Source organism: Portunus trituberculatus, chromosome 20 (assembly GCF_017591435.1).
Source record: "Portunus trituberculatus isolate SZX2019 chromosome 20, ASM1759143v1, whole genome shotgun sequence".
NCBI classification, from domain to species: domain Eukaryota; kingdom Metazoa; phylum Arthropoda; class Malacostraca; order Decapoda; family Portunidae; genus Portunus; species Portunus trituberculatus.
The window spans coordinates 8,518,775-8,545,000 of record NC_059274.1 but is presented as its reverse complement, the minus strand read 5'-3'; the positions used below and the strand labels follow the sequence as shown (position 1 = coordinate 8,545,000).

At 40.6% G+C, this 26,226-nt stretch overlaps 2 protein-coding genes across 7 annotated transcripts in view; one reads left to right on the top strand and one right to left on the bottom strand.

Annotated features, from left to right (window-relative positions):
• LOC123506566 (arginine-glutamic acid dipeptide repeats protein-like) overlaps positions 1 to 2,879 on the top strand; it is a 4,066-nt gene extending 1,187 nt beyond the window's left edge. The window contains exons 2-3 of the mRNA XM_045258769.1: positions 1 to 1,247; positions 1,471 to 2,879. The exon at positions 1 to 1,247 is cut by the window's left edge and continues 57 nt beyond it. Coding sequence (XP_045114704.1) covers positions 1 to 1,247; positions 1,471 to 1,889 — 1,666 coding nt within the window. The 3' untranslated portion in view covers positions 1,890 to 2,879. The remainder of the gene's footprint in view (positions 1,248 to 1,470) is intronic.
• Positions 1 to 25,428, bottom strand: part of LOC123506568 (transmembrane protein 53-B-like) — a 26,675-nt gene extending 1,247 nt beyond the window's left edge. Inside the window, exons 1-6 of one of the 6 annotated variants that reach the window (XM_045258776.1) lie at positions 25,228 to 25,428; positions 24,833 to 24,943; positions 24,363 to 24,580; positions 24,032 to 24,192; positions 23,595 to 23,749; positions 23,137 to 23,267 (exon numbers count right to left, since the gene is read on the bottom strand). In XM_045258776.1, coding sequence (XP_045114711.1) covers positions 23,137 to 23,267; positions 23,595 to 23,749; positions 24,032 to 24,192; positions 24,363 to 24,580; positions 24,833 to 24,943; positions 25,228 to 25,304 — 853 coding nt within the window. In that variant the 5' untranslated portion in view covers positions 25,305 to 25,428. Of the gene's footprint in view, positions 1 to 21,266; positions 23,268 to 23,594; positions 23,750 to 24,031; positions 24,193 to 24,362; positions 24,629 to 24,805; positions 24,944 to 25,227 lie in introns of those variants that run through there. The other 5 variants (XM_045258773.1, XM_045258771.1, XM_045258770.1 and 2 more) reach the window with 5 other exon arrangements.
• Between the last annotated feature and the right edge of the window lie 798 nt (positions 25,429 to 26,226).

Sequence of the window (26,226 nt, the reverse complement as noted above, 5' to 3'; positions counted from 1 at the left end):
GCAGCGGAAAGTTCGGGCCGCCCTCTGTACCACCTGCCACACCCGTTATGGTGCCACTGTGGACGGCAAGTGGCGGGAGGGCGTGACGCCAAGGCCCCGGGGACCCTCCAGGGCGGTCTACGCCTACAATGGCATCTCACACAAATTCTACGCTTCTTACGGCGCCATGAGTGAAAAGCCCGGCGCAGGAGTGAAGCATCCGGCGGTACTGCACAAAGGTCCCGCCCCGCACATCAAGCAGGACTCGCCTTTCTCCTGCTCCGAAGGGACGCCCCTCAAGGCGCCGCCTGAGACAGACAATGACGGATCAGACGGGGATCTCAAGGGGATCATAGTCTTGAAAGGAGCAGCGTCTCCTGGCCAGGACACTTCCCTTCCTGACTCTTCCTCGGCCCCGAACACTGACGTCACTACCCCTCCCGCCGGCCAGGATTCGCCAGAGACAACGTCTCTTCCCAGCCAGAGCGACGGTGACAAGAAAGCCTTTGCTGCAGCAGCCCCCGGAGAGAAGCTTGCCTGTAACTGCCTCTCCAGGTACGGGGGCATGAGCCACAGGGTAAGGGAGCGAGCCCACCGAGAGCATGGTAACGGAGGGGCGGCGAGGCGGCGGCAAGGCCAGCCTGAGGTGAGGACGGTCGGAAAATACCACAAGCGGCTCCTGATGCAGTGTCAGGCACGAGACCCCAAGGATGTGCCCGTCCACCTCTTCACCACCTCCTCCAGCGTCTCTGCCACGCAAGACACGGTGCCTACCTCCACTGTGCCACCCGCCACCACCACATCGGTGGACGTGTGCAATGAGTCACGACCTCTGCTTCCTCGTGGCATTACCGACGCTGTGGTGCAGTTCCGGGGAGAGGACGGCAGCGTTCCCATGGGCAAGGAGGCTGTCCCCGACCCTGGGTGTAACCCGCCGCCAAACACAGCCACCCAGAGACCACTTGACTCCCTTTCCCCAGCCAGCACATGTGCTCCGTCCCACACACCCGCACCACGCCCTCCGTCCCCAGGACCCCCCTCGCGTCCCTCTCCGTCCCCGCCGCTCACCCCCGCCGCCGAGGGCAACAGTTCCGGCGATTCTGCTCACGACGCTTTCCAGACTCTTCAGGACCCTGAGGTGGCTTCCATGTCCTCGGAGTGTGGACTCCTACCCTCCAGCGAGGAGTCCAGCGCCCCGTCCCGCTCCCCGCTGTGGGGCGCCTTAGGCGGCACCAAGCGAGAACGGCGGGCAGAGGAGCGTCAGGCGGGTGAGTAGAGCAGGCCTCTTCGACAGCCCGGCCCTTAATTAAGCCTGGCTGTGGGGAATGTTGGGTGAAGTGTTTGCACATCTTACTGAATGTTCATTAGATTATAGCCACGCCCTTTAGACAAAGTATTTCCGTGTGTGTGTGTGTGTGTGTGTGTGTGTGTGTGTGTGTGTGTGTGTGTGCGCGCGCGCGTGTGTGTACTAAGAGCCGTGTGGTTCCGCAGATCGCAGCAGGAATCGGCCACCCTTAAGTTCCCTGCTGGCCACCACGCGGCGCGTGCTGGCCAGGCCTCGTTGGACGCGGCAGGAGGATCGCACGCCCCCAGCGCTGCAGCTATCCCCGTCCTCGCCCCGCAAGAGACGAGTGCCGGGCGCCGCCTCGGGCGGGCGACTGTGGCGGCAGCAGAAGCAGTCCCCCGCGAGACCCCTGGCATCAATGGGAGCTGAGAGCGCCGAGAACACGGACAGTGGCGGGACAGGCGGGTCAGGGATGAGTCAAGCCAACAGTCCTGATGGCGGCAGTCCCAGTACGCCCGCCAGACCTCGGGAGCGTAAAGTGAGGAGGACGAGGCCACGGCCACGACACCGAGACCCGGCAGGGGACTCCGTTTTGTTGCTCAGCGATGACGCCACCGAGGAGTGAGACACCGCGCCGCGCCCCGTGATACGCCACGCAGCCTCCTTGGGACACACTTAACACACTTCGGTGATGCACTAAGGGTGAAGATTATATTTTTTTATAACATAGCTTAAGTCCTCTGTCACAAACACTTAGGAATATGTTGGAAGGTGCAGGATATTGTGAAGGTGGTGCGCCACACGAGTCTGGCGATGCTGAGTGGTGGTACTGTGTCACTGTGTAGTAGTGTGTGCTGTAGGCTGCCTGCGTGGAAACATAGTTACTGGAGATCGAGATTGTTGAATGTTAAGGAAACACTTGGCTGCCTATGTTGAAAGATTCGAATAATAAGATATCATTAGGCTACTTGTAGGGAACTATGTTAAAATGGGGTCGATAAACCTGCTAATTGTTGGAAGATAACGTAATAATAGTGGGCCTGCGCCAAAATCTGGGTATTCAGTTTGAAATAATAGAATAATAGATTCAATAAGGCCTGTGTTAACGTGTGTTTTGAGGTTAACATGTTCAAGTAACTTTGAAACCCTAACCCATTAATTTCTTCATCCTGTGTAGATATCGCGGTTGCCTTAATATTGGAGTGCTCACATCACGTTATCCGAATGTCGTGTACTTTACGTAATAGCGACCTCGATATTATATTGTAATAAATGAACAAAAAACACGAATATATTTAGCGTAGATATTTATGATTTACAGGAATATGGTTAAAGCGTCTATAGACTATAGAGTTTAGGATCCAAGGTGTTTTTGGATTATTGGTAACAGATATAGTATCGCGTTACGAGGCGAAGCGTGTATGTATCTTGTATTACAGTTTGGGAGCCATGCACTGCCAGGCAAGCAACATAGATAATGATAAGAGAGATGGGGAGGAGGGAGACCAAAACATATCATAACCATTATCTTTGCAGCTGGAAAAACAAAAGGCAGTAAAAAGTTACTAAAAAACGCACATAAATTAAACTATAGCATAAGGAAATCAAAAGATAACGGAGGGTTTTCTTATATTAACCTGCGCCAATATCACACGCAATCGCGCAGGGTTGCTTGAGAACTTTCATGTCTGTGTTGATGTGTGAATCTGTGAGAGTATTTTCAAGACAGTTTCTCCTTGTAATAATCTAGAAATCTTACCAGTCCATCATCGGAACCATAGAGATACCCTTAAAAACATGAACATCTTCAAGTAAAGCTTCTGGAAAGTAGTGATGGTGAGAGCAAAGCTTTTAAGAATACTGGCTTGAGTGGCGATGGCAGTGACAAGGAGGCGCCTCTACACATGGTGCTTGGGTGGTTTGTGAAACATTCGAGTGGCTTAGAACAAAGCAGAATCGGCAACCAGGAGAAGACTGAACTGATTGCACAGGTGATTATCATTATAACAATTATGGGAGGAAGTATTATTTATTTCTTTATTTATTTTATTTATTTATTTTTTTTTTTGTTCTCTTCCAGGTAAATAACACTGACAGTTAATCGTTCGGAAAATGCAGTAGAACCTCATTTTTGCCAACTTACCCTTCTGTGACAGCACGAGATATCCAAAATTTCACCTCGTGTATCTTATTTGAGTTCCGTGTTAGTGATTTTTTTTTTTTTTTTACACCCGCGCGCTTCTTGACAGTCAGTGACAGGGTGAAATATAACAAGCTGGCATGTGCTTGGTGTTAAGATTGAGTGATGGTTACCTTATAAGAACATAAGAAAGGAGGGAAGCTGCAAGAGGCCGCCAGGCCTATATGAGGCAGTCCCAGTGTGCTTAATCTACCAATTCCATCTATCTTTCCCATCCATGAATTTATCTATCCTTCTTTTAAAGCTCCCTATTGACTCAGCCCTGATTACATGCCCACTGAGACTGTTCCACTCATCAACCACTCTGTTTGAAAACCAGTTCCTTCCTAAACCTAAATTTTTTCAAGCTTAAACCCATTATTTCTGCTACTGATCCTAAGAACTACATTCATGTCCCCTTTGTTAAAATCCTTATACCACTTAAATACTTCTATCTAGTCTCCTCTTAACCTACGTCTCTCTAAGGAATGCAGACTAAGTTTTTTCAGTCTCTTCATAGGGTATGTCCTTCATTCCCTGTATCCCTTTAGTCATCCTCCTTTGCACTGACTCCAATAGAGCTATGTCCTTCCTGTAATGTGGGGACCAGAATTGTACTGCATAGTCAAGATGTGGCCTGACCAGCGCTAAGTATAATTTTATGATTACTTCGGGACTCCTGCTTTTAACACTTCTAAAGATGAAACCTAATACTCTATTCACCTTATTTCTGGCCACGATACATTGCTTCCTTGTACCGAGATCAGAGCTAACAATGACTCCTAAATCTTTCTCATACTTGGAACTTCCTAGTGCCACGTTATCTATTGTGTATCTATTGCTTGGATTATCTCTACCCACGCTCAGCACCCTGCACTTGTTAATACTGAACTGCATTAGTCATCTATCTGTCCATTCTTTCATCCTATCCAAGTCAGCTTGCAAAGCCTTGGCATCCGAATCAGACCTAATTAATCAACTTATCTTTGTGTCTTTCGCAGATTTACTGATATTACTATTAATTCCACTATCCAAGTCGTTGATATATATTAGAAATAATAATGGCCCTAAAACTGAGCCCTATGGCACCCCACTAACAACTTCTCCCCACTCTGAATTCGAACCATTAATTACTACCCTTTGTCGCCTGTCGTCTAACCACGCTTTAATCCAGCCTAATATTCTACCCTCTATACTATGTGCTTTAACCTTTTTTAAGAGCCTCTGGTGAGGTACTTTGTCAAAGGCTTTACTGAAATCTAAGTATAGAATGTCATAACTATCACCTTTATCTGCCGCCCCATAAACCTTACTATAAAAGCTCAACAAGTTGGTAAGACACGACTTCCCCTTCGTAAATCCATGTTGTGTGTGATTTATCAAGCCGTGTTTGTCTAGGTGTTCCCTAATGTTTTTCGCTATTATTGATTCCATTAGTTTACTCACAACTGAAGTTAAGCTGACAGGCCTGTAATTAGACGTTAGGGTTTTATCTCCCTTCTTAACCGGCTAGGTGTTTCTCACGTAAATTTACGTGCCTGCGTTGGGTACGCCCAGAGGTTTCTCACGTAAATTTATGTTTTACGAATGTATGGTTTTTGCGCCAATTTTTTGCCTTGTATGGGCAGTAATTAGTTTCCTGGGAGTGTCTGGCATGTGCTTGCTGTGTACAAACACACAACACGGCGGCAGCAACAGCGGCGAGACATCCGCTACCACTGCAGAGAATGTGGCATTGCTCTCTGCTTGGAGCCCTGTTTTGAAGAGTACCACACGCTGCTAGGGTTCTAAGAACCAACTAGAAATAAGTAAATAGAAATAGTGCAAGGAAAAAAAAAACTAGTGTATCAATAATGTAACCAAGTGCAAGCATTTTCACAGTGCAGTTCAAGAGATTACCAAAAGGTGTAGTTAGGTTTTATGGATGATTTTGTTTTGAAAATGAGTTTATTCAGTTTATGTATATAGTTTTACGAAATAAACTAACGGTTGTATGTAAAATATGCTGATCGACAGCGGATGAAGCGCATTAGAAGTGAAAGGAGCAGATGTGGCAACAGCACGGGTGGGGAAGTCCCGGTCTGGCAGCCTAGTGCGGGGATTTAAAAATGGCGCGCTGATCCATTTAAAGGTTTTCATTGTGTTTCTTGGTTGATTTTGGGTTGTTTGGGCTTTGAAAAAAAAATTGATTTTTTGTAACCTCTGGGGGTACCCTATATGTAAAGTAATGTAACACTTAACGGGTTAAATATGGGAACCACATTAGCTTCTCTCCACATTATCGGTACCTCACCTGACTCCAGTGACATCCTAAAAAGTGCCGCTAAAGGCTCGCTTATGATGTCCTTGCATTCCTTTAGAACCCTTGGATATACTTCATCAGGTCCCGGTGACTTGAATTTCTTTAGTTTATCAATCTCCTGCTCTACCATCGCCTTAGTTATAAAGATATCTGTCAGCCTTTCACTATCCTCTGCCCTAAATACCTCATCGCTATCTGGGATTTCCTGTGTGTTCTCTTGAGTGAAGACAGTTAAAATATACTCGTTCATAATTCTACTAATCTCTTCCGCAGAACTAGCCATTTCACCATTTGTTATCCATATGGGACCTATTTCTTCTCTGCTTTTCGTCTTATATAATTGAAAAAATCCCTTAGGGTTCGTCTTTGCTTGGCTGGCTACCCTCAACTATTCACTTTTAGCTTTCCTCGTTTACCTCTTAACTGATCTTACTAATTCATAGTATAGTGGCCTTATATCTCCTGCCTTTAGCCTCTTATATATATTCCTTGTTTGCCCTATGCATCGCTTTCATCTGTCTGTCATCCACTTAGGATCATTGCTTCATCATCTATTGTTTTATATGGAATGTTGGCTACCTGACCGTCACATATTTTATGTAGGAACTCGGTATAGCTCTCACTAATCCTCAGCTGACCAGGATACCTCCCAGCTTACCCCTCCGCCTCACTCTCTCTCCGCCCCATCTCGACTTCACACCTCCCCGCTCTTCTCTGGTCCTCCCTTCCTTCTACCTGACTAGATCTGCCTTGTCCCTGCCAAGCGATCCCTTAATCCATCGAAATTAGCCTTTCTGAAGTCAAGTACTCTTCTTTTGTTTTGTTTTCTAAAAGTTTCATGCCATTTCAATGTATACCTTACTTCTTTGTGATCGCTGTTACCTTAATGGCCTCCAATCTCCACCTGTGTAACTGCCTCCTCCCTGTTTGTCAGAATTAAATCTAGAATATTATTTCCCCGCATGGGTTCTAAAATGACTTGCTTTAAAAAATTATCCTGTATGACCTTAATGAACTCATCTGCTTCCCTGTTACCCACCATCAAGCTCCAGTCAACATTCCTATAGTTAAAATCTCCTACAACACATAATTTACTGTACCTGGCTGCTCTATTTATTTCCTCCCATAGGGAAGAGTTTATTTGGTCTGAAGCATTTGGTGGCCTGTACACTAAACCCATTACTACTGATTGAGACCCATCCTTAATATCTACCCATAGAGACTCTGTTTTGCTGTCTGTCTTAATTGTGCTGTTTATGCAACATTGCAGTGTGTCCTTGACGTACAAGGCCACTCCTCCCCCTCTTCTGTTTTCCCTGTCCTTTCCTGTCCCCCAAAAAAAGCGCTGGAGTGCATTTAACTTGCCTTCAAGTGTTCCAGTCAAAACTCGATCACCTTGGCGTGATAAATGCACTCCATCCCTGGCATACAAGGTGTCTTTGCCATAAAAGAGGTCCCAGTTATCGATGAATGCCCATCCATTGCTCCTGCAGTGATCTGTAAGTCTGCAATTTAATGCAATAGCCCTGGACAGCCATTCACCTCCCAGTCCCCTCCTTGGCAACACACCGCATACCACAGGGGTTGCATCCTTATTTCTAATTTTAGCCAAAGCTTCTTTAAATCTCCTAAACAGCTCCTCACTCCTTACCTTGCAAATGTCATTTCCCCCAGTGCTGAGGAATATATATAACTTACATTTTCATCTTCCTTGTGTGGTGTTCAAACTATATTGCTATTTTTCCTTTCTTGCCATTTCTACAATCACTTAGTTGAGTGACATTACCTACCTTATCATATTTTTGTCTTCTTTGTTTAATTGACATCTACCTTACCTTAGCTTATCTTTTATCTCCATCTATTTAAGCACATTTTGTACTTTAGCTTATTTGCATATATCATTGTTTAATGACACTTTTTTTTATCTTAAATTTTTACCTTCCTTGCTTCCTACCTTATCTTACCTTTCCAATTACCTACCTACCTTATTCAAATACGTTTACTATCTTATCTTGCAATGGCGTAGTGGATAATCTAGTGAGCATGGGGATTGGGCAGACGTCCATGTGTAGGTTTGAATCCCACCATGTACCGCCTTGAAACTTTGCCATTTGTTGAGTGGTTCAAAGTTATCTACGTGTCACCATGATACCCAGGTTCTAAGTGGGTGGTGATATGGGCCCCAATATGGGTACCATTATAAATAAAATTGCCTATGCACTAATGGGTGGAAGCTGAACAGCGCTTCCTATACATATCTTCAAGTATACCTACAGGCACTATAGGTCATATATATATATATATATATATATATATATATATATATATATATATATATATATATATATATATATATATATATATATATATATATATATATATATATATATACATTTTTTTTTTTTTTTTTTGGCGTGCTTTCCTATCTTATCTTATCTTTCTTTTCTGTATCTTATTTATTGATAACTCTATTGTATCTTTGCTATCCTTATTTTACCTTACATCTTTATCTTACTCAGTTTAATGATAATTACTATCTTATATATATATATATATATATATATATATATATATATATATATATATATATATATATATATATATATATATATATATATATATATATATATATATATATATATATATATATATATATATATTTTTTTTTTTTTTTTTTTTTTTTTTTTTTTTCCCTTATCTTTTCACCTCTTGATTTTTTTTTTAATTAATTTATTTTTTTGCATATTTAAATGACTAACCAAACATTTTTGCTACCATATTATTTAAGTACTATTTCAATAACATGCACTCGATAGATATTAAGATAAAATAGACAAATTTTTGTTCTTCAACTCCCTTTCATCTCATTACTTATTCTTCATCATTCTGTTATACTACTTATTTTTTTTTCTTTATTTTTTTTCTTTTTATTTATTTTTTTTTTATTTATTTATTTTTTTTTACTTATTATCAAGGTACTATGTCAAAAAAAAGCTACTGCTAAGAGATATTAAAATGGATAACTAAATTGTTGCCTTTCCAGCTGCTGTCATTAATTCCTTCATCTCATCACTCAGAGTACTTTGAAATCTAGAGATGTGGCTTTACTAGAAATAAAAATATCTTGTGTTATTTACCTAGATGAGTAAGAGGGACAAGTTTAAAGGTGGACGAGAATGAGACAGGCCTGGTAGTTAAAGAGGATGAATCAAGGTGACTGTCCCTGCAATGATACAATGACCTAACTTCTCCATATCAAACTGCATTCACCTCTGTAATACTTAGGTGACAGTTGCTGCTATGATACAATTAGCTAACATTCTTTAACCTTTCCATATCAAACTGTATTCATCTCTGTAGTATTAAAGTGACTCTCCATGTTGTAATACCATGATAAAACTGAAGTTTTATGAAAAGCACACAAAACTCATATAGTTATGTGTTGGAATGAGTTACAATGACAAAATAAGTAAAGAACTGCAACAAAGTATTATGAAAATCTCATTTTATGTAGAGATTGCATGGTTGTGAGTCTGTAATGAAAATACAATGGCCAAGGAATGCATCATTTGGGGAAAGGTCTGTGTTTTGCAGTTACAATGACTGAATAAAGCAAGGCACAGCAGCAGAATATCATGAAAACTTTACACAACTCATATCATTATCTGTTGGGAGTGCATGGTAGGGAGTGAGGGATGAAGGCAATGAAACTTAGGATACTCTAGTGAAGCAATAGGTTAGGATATATGAGTCTTGAGTCTTGCGTTACTTAGCATTCACCGGCACACTGCATATACAAGTTAACAAGGTGCAGCAAGACAGTATTGTTCATAGAGTTTTGATGTATTACTGTACTTAGCTTTTTGACAAATTAATAGCATGTATATATGATTTTTCTTTTTACATACAATGACTTATTTGTTAGTTTTTATAGTGGTACACATTAATAATTGAACAAAGCACATAAATAAATCCCCATTAAAAATGACGATGAAAGTATTTGCATAGTGATGATGATAGTATATTGAATAAGCCTAACATATCATTCCCCGCTGCAGTGCTTTGAGATATAAAGTGTCACATTACTTTCTGGCCATTGTGTAATAGTAGCACTTTATTTCACTAGTAGTATTTGCCCTTACTTAGGTACCTTAATTAAGGCATATACTTACACCCATCTTCCTCAGTGTGTTATTAAAGCTCACTGATGATTTTTTAGTATATTCTACATATATAGCTTTTGAAAAATCACACTAGAAGGTATATAGTAGTTGTAGATTTGCTCACTTGATCACTGAAACACTCTATATTATCTTTACTAGCACTATGGTTATGTAATGTTACCAGTAGTCAATCAGTTCTAAGTTGTTGGTTATTAGATAGGACACATTACCCGCCACTAGTCGAGTTATTTAGGTGTATCTGCTCTGGTTCATCCATGAAGCAGAGTGCTTGAGAGAGGAGAGATGCTGGGTAGCTCTCTCTGGTTTGCATGCCCCTCTCATTACAGTGTGTAGTTACCAGTGCTGTTTAATATTCTTGGTTGTGCATCATTTGGTATAAGGTATTTTCTATGTTTGTTGGGAGTTTCTTAAGTGGGATCATGGGAAGGTTAGATACCCCTGTTATTTTTTAGGATTGTGGCAAGATGGATTTGGTTATACATGTAGTTAGGTTACTATATCTAATCTAACCTAACCTGATCTAACTTTATCCGTCCTAGTTATTTTTTGGGTGGATCAAGGTAGATTAGGATATGTTAGGTTAAGCAAGGAGATTCTAATCTAATGTAACCCAAAGTACTCTAACATAACTAGTTCTTTTTTGGGGAAGGTTAGGGTAAGGATAGATTAGGGTATGTCAGGTTAAGTTAGGTTACTAAATCTAACCTCACCTTAAGTACTCACACATAACTTAAGCTAATTTAACCATGTCCACCTGAATTTTTGCAGTGGGCAAGGATAGGTTAGTGTGAGGTTAGATAAGTTATGGTTTATGTGATCTATTGTAACTAGTCATTATGGTACTCTCCTTATAATTGGCTGGGATGGCTAGTCTTTCCATGATCCTGTCAGTGTTTGATGTGGAGGGATAAAAGGATATCTCTGTTTTCTATAAATATTTTGAGTGTTCAAGATTTTTATTTGATAAGTGAAAAGTTTGGGTGGTTTATAAAGACCAATGTATAGAAGTCAGTTTACTTCGGCACACAGGATTAATGGAAACGTTTCCTCTGCTACCTGAGATATATTCCGTAAGCAACACATGTTAAAAACACATATGTACTAACGTATTTTTGTGACTTACTAGTTATAAGCTTCAATATTGCTATTTTGCAATCATATTATAATATATATTCTGTACAATTCTTGTTAAACTTGTATAGTCTATGAAGAAATACATTTTGCAAGGATTTATACCATGCCATGAAGCATAATATGAGCTTTTCTCCAGAGTCATCATTTCTGAAGCACAACATTCCTCGTCAGCTAGTCAATCAGTCTAGCCTTGTACTTATTACTCAGTCTTCATCACGGCATGCAGGAATGTGTTTCATGCCTCAGCACGCCACACACTGCATTGCCAACCTGAACCAGCTCAAGTTTATGGTGTGCCTGAGGGTGTAGCCTTACACCACCATGCAACACACTGCTTGCTTGTGAGGGACGATGCTACATATCAACTGTGTGTGTGTGTGTGTGTGTGTGTGTGTGTGTGTGTGTGTGTGTGTGTGTGTGTGTGTGTGTAGTTGAGAAAGAGTATGTGCAGTGAGTGTGTATGAGAGAAGGTGTATGTTTACATATCCATCTTGAGTTTATTTCTTGTATTTTACTTGATTGAATTATGGTCCTGTCCTGTCTTGAGTCTAAATCATCATTCACACACACACACACACACACACACACACACACACACACACACACACACACACACACACACACACACACACAATATTGCCACACGCCCGGTAGCTCAGTGGTTAGAGCGCTGGCTTCACAAGCCAGAGGACCGGAGTTCGATTCCCTGGCCGGGTGGAGATATTTGGGTGTGTCTCCTTTCACGTGTAGCCCCTGTTCACCTAGCAGTGAGTAGGTACGGGATGTAAATCGAGGAGTTGTGACCTTGTTGTCCCGGTGTGTGGTGTGTGCCTGGTCTCAGGCCTATCCGAAGTTCGGAAATAATGAGCTCTGAGCTCGTTCCGTAGGGTAACGTCTGGCTGTTTCGTCAGAGACTGCAGCAGATCAAACAGTGAAACACACACACACACACACACACACACACACACACACACACACACACACACACACACACACACACACACACATAATATGCCCTGTAGTTCAGTGGTTAGAGCGCGGGCTTCACAAGCCAGAGGACCGGGGTTCGATTCCCCAGCCGGGTGGAGATATTTGGGTGTGTCTTCTTTCACGTGTAGCCCCTGTTCACCTAGCAGTGAGTAGGTACAGGATGTAAATCGAGGAGTTGTGACCTTGTTGTCCCGGTGTGTGGTGTGTGCTTGGTCTCAGGCCTATCCGAAGATCGGAAATAATGAGCTCTGAGCTCGTTCTGTAGGGTAACGTCTGGCTGTCTCGTCAAAGACTGCAGCAGATCAAACAGTGAACACATACACCCCTAACATATGAAGAAAGGCTGAAGGAAATAGGACTCCCAACCTTACAAGATAGAAAAGAAAGAGGAGACCTAATAACATTGTATAAAATAGTTAATGGCATTGAAAAGATAGACAAGCAAGACCTGGTGCTGGTGACAGAAGCTGAAAGGACAAAATGACATGCAAAGAAGATTAGGAAAAGGCAGTTTGTGAAGAATATTGGAAAAAACAGTTTTCCCACATAGTATGTTGGAATAGTGGAATGCATTGAATGATGAAATTGTTACAGCACATAATGTGCATAACTTTAAAGAAAAATTAGATAATTGGACATATGGAAACAGGACACTATGAGCCCCAATCGAACCCTGTACAATACTAGGTAAATACACACACACACACACACACACACACACACACACACACACACACACACACACACACACACACACACACACACACACACACACACACACACTACTGTCGCATAGTGTAGAAAGTGGGCCATTTTCAAGCGGGATATGGAGAGTGGTCCCTGAGCGGAGAGTTTGGGCGGTGATTGTTTTGGCCATAATCAGCTGATGATAACAATCATGGCGTCCACGCCTCGACAAGCCCGGGACTTTGAAGGTTTGACTACTCCAAGAGGACTGGAGAAATTAGATATGGATGCAAGAATTCAGGCATTAGAAAGTAAGTTCCTAAACATTTTATCCATTGAAGAAAAACTGGATAGAGTCATAGCGGAGAACGATTCCTTCAAAAAAGAGATCTATTTGTTAACGATAGAGAACAAAGAGCTTTTGAAGGAAAAAGTAGAAATGGAGAAAAAAAACCAACAACTAAGGAAACAATGTGAAGAGATGAAGGCTAAACTCCTAGAAATGGAGAAGAAAATATCCGAAGGGGACTTGAGGAAGGAGGAATGCCTTAATCTAATTGATGCCAGGATGAAAGAAGTGAACCATGAACATCAGGAGGTACAAAGGTCCTTTAGGAGATAGTGAAAAAGCAGGAAGAGGAAAATAAAGTGATTACGCAGAGTGAAATGGTAAAGGCACTAAAGGAAAATGAGTATGTGGTGAGAGATATTGCTGAAAAGAAAAAAATGTGTGATCATAACAGGATTGAGGGAGGAAACTAACAGGAACTGGCAGGATAGGAGGGATAAGGAAAATGACAGGATTAAGTCTTTACTGAATAAGATCTCTGTGGAGGAAGAGGACCTATATGCTGAGGTAGAAGAAAGTGTGAGATTGGGAGCTTTTGAGGAAGGCAAGAATAGACCATTAAAATTGAAATTAAAGTCTCAGGTGGCAGCTGAGGCCTTGTTGAGGAGGGCTTGGAAACTTAAGGACTCTGAGGAAACCAAAACAATTTACATAAGAAGAAATATGTCACAGGATGAGCGAATGAAAATGAAAGAGCTTGTAACTGAAGTGAGAGAGGAATGACGAAAGAACAGAGGAGGAAAAGACCAAGTTTTTGGAGGATGAGAAATGGGAGGCTAAAGAAGTGGTGGATAAAACAGACGGAATAGACATTACATGGAAGAAGAGACTAGGAATGGAATACAAGTGACTTACATGAATATAGATGGATTTCTGTCTAAGAGGCTAGAATGTATGGATTACCTAAGAAATAACGAACCGGACATAATGTGTGTGTGGAAACAAAGCTAAGGCCGAAATAAAGCTAGACTGGTTTGTTGTAAAACACTACAAAGTATGGAGAAATGATAGAAAAATAAAGGAGGTGGTGGTATAATGGTTCTTACTAAGGAAGATCTGATAGTGAAGGAGGTGAACTATAGTAAGAGAAATGAGGAAGTGATAAGTATGCTTATAACAGATGGCAAGAGGGACATTAATATTATAACAGTATACATACCACCCAGAACCAGTGCTTGGGAATATGAACAGTACCAAATGGTGATGAGAAATACTCTAGACAGAATGAAGCAAGAACTCATCAGAAAGGATAGAGTGATGATAGTCGGGGACTTTAATTGTAAAGAAATAGTGTGGGAGGTCTACAAAGTGGTGAACGGTGGTGAGTGGGCAGAGGAATTGTTAAATGTAGCAACAAATAACTTGATGACACAGTGGGTGAGATCACCAACAAGGTGCAGGGGACAAGATGTTGCAGCAAGGTTGAATTTGGTATTTACCAGGGGCATCTCTCTAAAAGGAAATTGAACATGAATGTCCCTTGGGGAAAAGCGATCATGATGTCCTAAGCTTTGAGCTGGATACGGAATTAAGCACGAATAAGATTGTGGAACGCAGGGAGGAAAAATTAAATTATATTAGGGCAAATTATAACCATATAAGGGAATTCTTTAATGAAATTGACTGGTCCGTGGTATACCAGGAAAGGGATATGCAATTGAAATACGATAAATTTATGGATTTGTATAACTCTGCTGTGAAAAAGTTTGTGCCATATCACAGAAAGAGGACTTTAAATAATAAACAGTGGTTTAATAGAAATTGTGAAGAAGCAAAAAAGAACAAAGAAAAGGCATGGAAGAAACTTAAGAAAAACAGTGATGTATTATCAAGAGAAGTTTACAAAACAGCAAGGAATAGATATGTTGAAGTAAGGAGAACAGCACAGAAGGAATATGAACAGAGGGTGGTGGAAAACTGTGATAGTGACCCAAAATGTTTTACAAATTCATAAATGGAAAACTAAATATAAGGGAGGCAATAGAAAAGGTAAAAATGGGAAGAAGTATATGAGGATGCTGGAGATATAGCTGAAATTTTGAACGACAACTTTTGCAAAGTGTTTACAAAGGAGGAGCATTTTATGGGAGGAAGGCCTACGGAAATAAAGCAAATGCAGGACATCATGGTTACTAAGGAAGATGTAAGGAAAATTATAAGCAATCTGGATATTAATAAATCAATGGGGCCTGATGGCATATCTGGGAGGTTGCTAAAAGAATGTAAGGATCAATTGTTGAACCCCGTATTTGATATTGTGGAAACCTCCATACGAACAGGATTAGTCCCGAAAGAGTGGAAAAGAGCTGACATTGTGCCTATATATAAGAATGGTAGTAGAATGGAACCGCTAAATTATAGACCAGTATCGTTGACTAGTATATTGTGCAAGGTATGTGAAGAAGTAATTAAAGCTAAGTGGAGTGAGTATCTAGAAAGTGAAAACATTCTGAGTGAAAGACAGTTTGGTTTCAGAAAAGGAAGATCGTGCGTATCCAATTTATTATGTTTTTATTCAAGAGTGACTGACATACTACAACATAGAGAGGGATGGGTGGATGCTATCTACCTGGACTTGAGAAAGGCCTTTGATAAAGTACCACACAATAGACTGATGTGGAAACTAAAGAAGATTGGAGGAGTAAATGATAAACTAGCAAAATGGATGGAAAATTACTTAATGGGAAGAGAAATGAGAACAGTGGTGAGAGGAAGGAAGTCCGAGTGGAAGAAGGTAACCAGTGGAGTTCCACAAGGGTCAGTGCTTGGTCCCATCATGTTTTTGATTTATGTTAATGATATGCCAGTAGGAATTGACAGTTACATGAACATGTTTGTGGACGATACTAAAATTATGAGGAGAGTAAAGAATGTGGAAGATTGTAACAAGTTACAGGAAGATCTTGATAAAATATATGAGTGGAGTAAAGAGTGGGGCAGATGGAATTTAATAGAGACAAGAGCCATGTTATGAAAATGGGAAGAAGTAGATACAGACCAAACAAGGATTACAGGCTGGGTGATGAGAAAATTATAGAGACCAATGAGGAGAAAGACTTAGGAGTAACCGTGCAAAACACTTTGTCACCGGAGAAACACATTAACAAGATATTTTGGAAAACATATATGCTTCAAAATATTGGCCTTGCATTCCATTACCGAGATGAAGGAATGATGAAGATATTATGTACCTTAATAAGACCCCAGTTAGAATATGCAGCTTGTGTCTGGTCACCGCATATGAAGAAAAATGTGAAGAAGGTGGAAAGGGTACAGAGGCTGGCAACAAGGATGGTACCAGGACTCAGGGAGTTAGACTATGAGGAAAGACTGAGGAAGCTGGGGCTGACCACATTAGAAGAGAGAAGAACAAGAGGAGACATGATAACTATGTATAAATTGGTGAACAAGATTGACATACTGGACAGAGAGTTGATAAAGGTGACCACAAGTAATCATCTCCGGGGACATGGAAAAAAAATTAATAAAAGACATCTGTCTAAATGACGTGAGAAAATACAGTTTCCCGCATCGTAGTATTGATAAGTGGAATAAACTGAGCAGTGATGTCGTTGACGCGGTGTGTGTCAATCAGATTAAAGAGAGATATGACAGGAGTGGATAAGGAGACAGGACACAGAAAGCTTAGCTTGGGCCTTGTAATACACACACACACACACACACACACACACACACACACACAAACAAAAAAAAAAAAAAAAAAAAAAGGAAGCACATTGAGATAGATGGAAAATTATTTGAGGGTAAAACAAATAATTACGGTAGTTAAAGATGTGAAGTCCAAATGGAGAGCAGTAGAAAGCGGAGTGCCACAGGGGTCAGTATTGGCACCAATACTTTTTCTCATATATATAAACGACATGCCAGAGGGAGTGACCAGCTACATAAATCTGTTTGCGGACGATGCGAAACTGTGCAGAGTTGTAAAGCAAAAAGAGAATTGTGAAATACTGCAGGAAGACTTATACAAGATCTGGAAATGGAGTAAAAAATGGGAGATGGAATTCAGTGTGGACAAAAGCCATGTCATGGAAAGAGTGAAAGATGACCAGTGGGAATCTATAAGATGGGAGATGGAGTAGAACTAGAAAAAGTAAAAAAGGAAAAAGACTTGGGAGTGACGATGGAAGAAAACAATCAACCAGTAAGCCATATTGATAGAATTTTCAGAGAGACATAATTTGCTAAGGAATATTGGATTAGCATTTCACTACATGGACAAAGAAATGATGAAGAAATTGATAAGTACTATAATAAGACCTAGATTGGAATATGCAGGAGTTGTGTGGACGCCCCATAAAAAGAAACACATAAGGAAGTTGAAGAGACTACAAAAAAATGGCTACAAGAATGGTTCCAGAATTTGAAGGGATGACATATGAGGAGAGACTAAAGGCTATGGATCTAACAACCCTGGAACAGAGAAGGGAGAGAGGGAATCTGATACAAGTTTATAAATTGATTAACGGAATGGATCAAGTGGATAATGAGAAACTGATTCTGAGAGAAGAATATGACATTAGAAGCACAAGATTGCATAGTAAAAAACTGAGGAAGGGAAGATGTCTGTGAGATGTTAAAAAATATAGTTCCCCCACAAAGATGTGTTGAGACTTGGAACAGATTGAGTGAGGAAGTGGTGTCAGCAAAGAGTGTGCATAGCTTTAAAGAAAAATTGGATAAGTGTAGATATGGAGACTGGGCCACACAAGCATAAAGCCTAGGCCCTGTAAAACTACAGCTAGGTACACACACACACACACACACACACACACACACACACACACACACACACACACACACACACACACACACACACACACACACACACACACATGCTCGAGTTGGATCATTCTAGTTTAATCTTTCCTCGTCGAGAACATAAGACACAGTCAGAGTGCAGATTATTTGATAGTGCTGGCTTTGTGAAGCTCAAATCTTGTTAAGAACTTGGAACATTCTGGAGAAGGTAACGGGTTCATGTTGTCTTCTCAATTACAACACAGTTCATGGTTACAGTTTGTGTTGTGGTGAAGAGCAGCCACTGTGTTTCTCTCACTTGTGACTGCCAATGCTCTAATGACCCTTTCACTACTGTGTGGCACAATTTCCCTCATTAAGCAACTATCTGAGGCATCATTTCTTGTCCTACCACCACCTCTAAATATTATGTTGGACATATATTACAAACTTTATTCTCTTTATCCCCTTAACTCTTGTATATGCTTATAAAGACTAGATACACTGCTTTTAGTGCTATGAATTGTGTCATATCACTGCAAAAGGGTTAATAATCTTTATTTTTACTGAAGGAAGTCTTGACATGACTGGTGAGTCAGTGGTGAGGTGTTAGTCAGGGTGGAGTGGCTTTTGTTTGGCATCACTGTTATAAGGGAATGGTTGGTTGATGCGAGTCGGAGGTGTGATGCAGCTGCTTCTGTTTCGTGTTGAGTGTAAATATGTAATTATTCCTGCTGTAATGGCTCTGTCTAAATGTCTTGCTTCAAAATATCCATTAAGTTCTTTTTACCTTTATTTAATAACTATAATTATGTATTTTTTTACAGTTTGCAGTTGAAAATAAAACCATCAAAGTAATTCATTTTATCCCAGGGCAATATAATTTTTTTTCATGTACAACTCAATAAAATTGTATGAATTACTCTCATATATAGTATACATACACTGTATGTGTAAATATTGTTGACTAGTATGAAAAGACTATGAATCATACATACATAATACCAGCACTCAGCAAGACTCAAAAATATATATAGTACTAGTCAGTGCTTAAAAAAACATCTAGTGTATAGACACATGCTTGGGCAGATATTCAAATATGACAAAAATAAATAAATAAATAATTGAATGAATAAAACAAATAAATAAATAAATAAAATAAAAACAGCATCACTGGAAGTTGCCCTGATGCAAAACTCAAATGTATAACAATACAAAGACTTGTGGCTTAGACCAATACAGACCTAAACACAACTTACCCTCAAAGTAACACACACACACACACACACACACACACACACACACACACACACACACACACACACACACACACACACACACACACTAGCAACACTTCCTAATCATCAAACACAGGTAGTGACTATATGTGAACTACTAGTCTAAGGCAGTGAAGCACAACACATTGAGATGACTAAAACCTGAGAAAACATTCACATTACTCCTACTCCACTGAAAGGACAGGTAGTTTGTATCCTACCTCTACCTCACCAAGATTTTTCTGTCTCTCTAGTAATACACAGTCATTCTTTTTCAGCTTTCATATCCACTCCAGTAAGAAAAAAAAAATGCTTTCACTTGCACATCAGAAGAAAGTAGAGTGAGGTTTTTAGTAATACACACAGTCACTCTTTTCTTCCATTCCCATACTCACTTCAGTCTAAAAATGCTTGCCAGTGACTGTACAGCAAGGTATAGTGTGCATGCTTCCTTTCAGATATGTAGTGATGAAGCAGTCAAAACTGGACAAAGTTTGCTCAGGCCTTGGTGATTTCTTTTGGTTTTATTGGAAATGTTTCAGACTTAGCTTTATATAGAGTTCTGTCAGTGGTTCAGTCCCCAGCAATGACCTCTTATTTATCTCTATGTTTCTGTGATGTTCTAATATGAGGTATGACACTCAAGATAAATGCAAGTTTCATACATTGCTAATCAAAGAAAAATTAGCAAGAACATTGTCAAGTGCATAGAACAGGAACTAACACATGAAGGCCTGATGGCTTCTTGTAGCTTCCCTGAATTTGTTAGGTTCTATGTTATGTTAGTTTTAAGAGGATGCTGGATTAATCTATGGATGGTGCGGACTGATAGTAGTGTTTTAAGTTTAATCTCCTTATTCTCCCTTACATTAACACAAAGATCTGAGTGGGTTTTGGTCAGCTGTACTCTGCTGTGATAAGGTACAAGCAGAGCAAGAATGAAGTGTGAGCAGAACAAGAGTGAAGTTCAAGACATACTGATGAGGAGGCTACTGATGTGCTCCTCTCTATCTTGGCCTTGTGCCTGAGACCATTCACACACTCTCCAGGAACACAGAATTGCTACATCACTCAGAATTTACTAAGTGACAAAGCTACCACAGCTACCACCTTTCTCTACCTTGGCCTTTGTGCCTTTGATATTATTCACACATTCCCCAGGAACACAGAATTTTTATGTCATTCAGGTCACTACTTACATTTCCCTCCTGTTACTGCAGTGTTCTATTTACTAAGGACATTGACACAGTAACTTAAGTAACACTGGCTGCCACCTGCTTTGTTCTGTAGGCTACTTAGGGTGCCACTATGAAGCAGGGAAATGATAAATAAAACAGAGAAGTGAGAGCTGAAAAAAATCAGAGCAGATGAAACAGAAATTGAAATAAAATAGAGATATAAAAATGGTCTTGATTGCAAGAGATAAAATATTAAATGCAGATGAACAAATACTCAAGCATGAGTGTTAGCTCTAATCTCTCTCCAAGCATAATATCAATTAAATCACAGCACAGGACTTCAGGAATCTATATCATGCTTCTTAGGACAAAGACAATGCATTCATTGGAGCAATCTTGTAGTAATAAAGTAGGAGCCTTAAACAGCAACATTAGTAAACTTAAGTTATTGAAGTAACTAATCATTAAACTGAGAAGTACTAATATTGCAATGGGGAGGAAGTGGAGGAGGGACTGAGGGAAGACTTAAGATAGAAAAAAGAAATGGGGAGAAAAAAAAAATATATATATATATATATATATATATATATATATATATATATATATATATATATATATATATATATATATATATATATATATATATATATATATTGTCCTTGAGTTCCCAAATAGTACAACAAAATGTAGTGCCCTGCTTCTGGTCGATACTCTTGTCTGTAAGCAACATTTTACAGTGAAGCTTTTCAAAAATATGTCAAAATTCAAAATTTTTTCTTCCAGCAATTGGAATTTGAGGTGTAGAATGCAGACAGAAGGGATAAGTTGGTTCAACAGGATGACGGAATAACTCGTGGTATGACAATGCATTAAACATTTTGCATTATGATTTTTTAAAAATACATTAAACTCATTAATACCCTGGGATGGAAGTGTTGAGGTGTGCAATAAGAGCCACAGGGGAGAAAAATTGTGCAAGTTTAATATCCAACAGAACAAATGGTGACTCTTAGTAGCAGAAGAATATATAAAACATTTTGCAACATGGTTTCTGAAAATACATCATTTAACTCATTTTTTTTTTTACCCTGGGATGGAACTGTGAGGTGTGAAATCTGGACAGAAAAGACAAGGTGTGTGATTGTAATGACTCAGTAGTGGAAGAATACACAAAAGTACTTGCAGTCCTATACAGGTGAAGCACTGAAGCATGGACTGGTGGAGTGGATGGGGTTAAATGCAGCACCCTGAGTTGGTTTTATCATTGGAAGGGTTGGGAATTGATGAGATGAATAGGAAAAATAGGATTAAAGATAGAGACTTAGTGTGAATAGGAAGATGAGGTTAAAGCAGAGACTTGGAGTGTGAATTGGAAAATGAGGGTTAGATAGAGAGAGGCTTAGAGTGTGTAAGGGTGAAGAATATGGATGGATGGGTTACAGTGATTTTTTGCAGCTTCCATTACTTTCTCAAATACTTTGTCATTGCCTTCCTCTGAAATGGAGACAAAAGACGAGTTTGCGGAATAAAATACATTGATAGGAATACAAAAAGATTCCTATTTGGACTTTCCCTAGAGAGTTTAAGAGGGAGTGTGCAGGATTGATGTACATTGATAGCTCTTCTGCTATTGCCACTAAAACTATACTTCCATCAGGGACAGATAAACAGGATTAGATTTACCAACTGCATAGGTTCAAAGTCTTATGCATGAGAGACAGACAAGGCATCTACTATCTGAACTCTATCAATGTGTCCTTGCATCAAAAGATTCACAAAGTAATGATGGTGATATATTTACAGATTTACCAACTCCATGGGGTCAAAGTTTTATATGAGAGACAAGTCATCCAATATCTGAACTGCATACCATGTTTCCTTGCATCAAAAGGTTCAAAGAAAAATGATGCACAAATACTTGATATGGAAAACTTTCTTACCTCCTGGGCATAACAAAACAGACTTGAGTCACTGACCTTCCTTCTTTGTGTAGTAATAAAACCAGAGAAAAAAACTGCTTACATAAATGTCTATGCCTACTTTTCCTACCCACTAGTACACAAACCACCTATGAGGTTACTCATCCTACATCACAATGAAGCAATAATGTAACCTTACATCACATCTGAAAGTAGACCATTCTTTGATTTACTTTCCTTCACTCACTCACTCTCTCTGACAGAAAAATGGAATTTTTAGTAAAATGCTGATCATCACTGCCAACATAAACAATGTTCTCAACACACTGAAGGTTTGCAAGGTTTGGTTATAGGTTTTTGATCCTCAAGTAACACAACATTTCACAAATCATCCCTGGATCATATAACAGATACATCATATATCTCTTTAGTTCCCTGACGCTAGATAGAAAATCACCGAGATGAAAATAGACGGACATGCAGACACTCCCCAAGTTACAAACTAGTTAGGTTTTCAAGTGATTAATTTGTAAAATACTTAGGATGTACAAGTACCTTCTTGAGTTTTGCACCCATAGCACTTAAGTAGATTGTAAAACTCAGGGTATTATGGTATTACGCTCAACGAAAAATGGTTATTTAGGGTAGCCACATATCCTAACACTGTGTGTGTGTGTGTGTGTTTTGTCCTCACATTTACCATGGTGGGGTAATTCTGACCCAAGTTTCTTGTTCAAGTCTATGGATATTCAGAATGTGAATGTTTATTAATCAGGGAGTGTCTGTAATCGTTTTTCACAAAAATGAAATAAATTAATATAAAAATAATATGCAAAACCAATTTTCACACTAGCATGAATTAATGACTTTATGATGCATTAGTATCTTAATCACTCTTGGTCTTTGTCTCACCCTCAAAGGTTGGGGAGGCAGCAGCAGTGGCAGCAGCAGCAAGCTGAGGCTGGCTAAGGATCACACCCTCTTGACTGAGACACTGAGTGAGGAAGGAGTACACCACCTCCCTGTACTCCTCAGGATACACTCTGAGGACAAGAGGAGCAGGATGAGCTGGAGAAGTCTGGGTATGTAGTCATTGTGATATCAAGGTGCGTCTTAGAGACTAATGGCAGAATTTTAAGGTGTATCTCAGAAAAGTATTGGTAAAACTTTACTGTACTGTGATATATCAGTAATCTTCCAGCCACAGTGGCTGTCTCTCTTCCACCACAAGGGAAGTAAAGAATTATCAACTAACACAAATAATGCTGGCTGTAAGGGTGCCAAGAGGAATCTATAGAGTTAATGGCAACACAATTGGTGGCTGGTAAGGGGAGTTAAGTCAACAACAGAACAATTGGTGGATGGCTCACCTGTAGTGCTGGACGTGGGGTGAGTCAGGCCAGCACTTGGCCACCACAGGCACGCCGACCCTCTGCCGCTCACTCATGAACAGCTCTACATCCTGGAAGCTGATGAGTTTGTCGGCTCTGGAGTACAGGAACAGTTGTGGACTGCGAGATGAGTCCTGCAGTGAGGAGATTTATCAAGCTAGAGCACTAACTGACTTACTTTTGGGAAAACTCACCTGGTATAAGAAATGCATTGCAAAAAAAGTAAACAACTATTTTAACACAGTTTTGTCTTTTCATGCCAAAGATTCAAGTTTTCTCAGTTGTACAGATGTCTCTGCTGCATACACACCATTGATTTCCCAAAACTCTTTCTAAAAACTTGATACAAGTAGAGATGCAAATGTTAAAAGACAGACATAAAAGCAATCACCATTATCGTGAGGGAAAGCCATTACCTCCACCAGTGTCCAGGGAGGATTGATGGGCAGCTTGCCAGAAATAATGGTCCAGGAGATGGAGAGCACCTTCCAGCCCAGCAGGTACAGCATCATGCCCAGGGAGACACACAACTTCATCCACACTGAGCCAGGTGTCACCTCATACATGGCACGCACTCCTGGAGGGACAACCAGTGTGTTCAAGCAAGGCACTAATGCTCTTAAACAAAACATGGAGGCCTCTAAACACTAAGGTTCCAAAACAAAAATACTGAGACAACCTGAGTGCCCTAAACAACAATCTACAGGCAACACAAAGTCTATGTACATGGCAGGAAAACAGAGGCACCTGAGAAAATCCTTCTTGGTGCGGGAGTGCTGTCAAAGATGCATCCCTTGACAGTGATGTGTGGGGCGGTGGGCTCTGCCATGGCCTGTGTCAGGTAATAGTACAGAACGGAACCGTTATTGCTGAACATGTGGAAGAAGACAGGGTGGTCATCCAGGCTCATGTCCCGCAACAGAGATAACAGCTTGCGGGCAATGGGCATGAGCTTCACGGCAGGCCTGAAGAACACATATGATGATGGCGACGTGTAGCGAATGGTGATGCATCTGTGGGTTGTGATGTTGGTGCTGTGAGACTCATGGATTTAACTTATGATTAGGAACCTAGTGCATTTCTGCATCTTTGCATTATAATGTATTGTGAGACTGGTGGAATGGAGCCGAGATTACAGAGCTGGTAGGTGACAAAAGTAACAGCGGCAATGACAGGCCAGCAACACTAACCCTCGCTGGTTATATATGGTGCAATACTTAGCCAAGTGCTGATCCTGCGCCCCAAGCCAGCCCAGTAGGAACACCACGGGCTCCTTGTCTCCGTTAGCGCCGTTGACAAATACAAAGTCCTCATCCTCATCCTCCTTTCTTCAAAATGAAAGATGATGTTAGATTTTGGAGAGAGAGAGACGCTAAGTAACAGAATTTAGCATATAACGTTGTGCAGTTGATGTTTGCTCAGTTAAGTAACAATTGCACTTTTTTTTTTTTATCGAAGTTTACCATGCCCTGCTGCGTGACACCTCATTATATTATCACTCATCAATGTAAAGTATCAGCGTCAATCACTAAAGTTAACCTAGAGTTTAAGCGTAGCCAGTACAGCAAAGAACATTATATAATCCTATTCACTCCGTCATTGGCTCACTTACCCACTGGCATTCCGTCTCTGTATTTCTTTGGGCATGGGCGTCGGGAAGGTAATGAAGTACTCCAGATCGTCTTCCATCCCTGCTGAGGTACTATTCCCCCTAAAGGAGGAGGAGGAGAAGGAGGAGCGGTGAGGCCGAAGTCGTCTGCCGCTGTCGGTGTGTGTCGTCTGTTTGTTGTGGTTTGCACTTTGCAGATTGAAGCGGAATGCGCGGTTTTTTTTTTTTTTTTTTTTCTTTTTTTTTTTCTTTTACGTCTATATAATTCTCCGTAACAGGTGGTCAGTATAATTCATTCTCTTTCGTATGCGGTCTGTGCAATTTTTTTTTTAGAAAGGTAGCTGTAGTAAGTCTTATTTATTTACATATACGTCACAGGGACATAGGTATCTATATACATATATATTTCTAGAAGTTATGGCGGGTGCACACGTGCCAATTTGCGACTGAATTACAAGTCGCTAGAAGTATCGACTGAGCCCTTCTAGTCGGTAAACGTCACACATAGCGACTGGAAAGTATTGTTGCGAAGGTGTATTGCAGCTGCCTCCCAGATATGTACGTGTGCCTGTGTGAGTGTGGAGCAGCGTCATAAGAGAGTACATATGGGTAGTACATGAGTACATATGTGCAGACTTTAGCTAGAGGGTGAGCGAGGTGTTGGTTGGTCGTGTTTATGAAACTGTCAGACCTTAATGGAAGGGACGCTGAGCTAGGCCTCCATGATGGAGATGTGACCCCGGAGGTCACGAGGAAATAAGAGTGTGTGTGTGTGTGTGAGGGCACTGGCCAGCCCTGGGATAATTGTCATACGGTACCGTGTAAATAAATGCATGCATGTGTGAATTACTTGTAGCCAGCATTATTAGGGATATATTGGTAATTAGCGGTTAAGGTAGATAGCGTTACCTAATAAGCTGAAATAGACTCGTAAGGACATTGCCTGGCAGGTGCGACGGCACAGGAGGCGTGGTTTGTGGGGCACTGTGTGGCACCGATGAG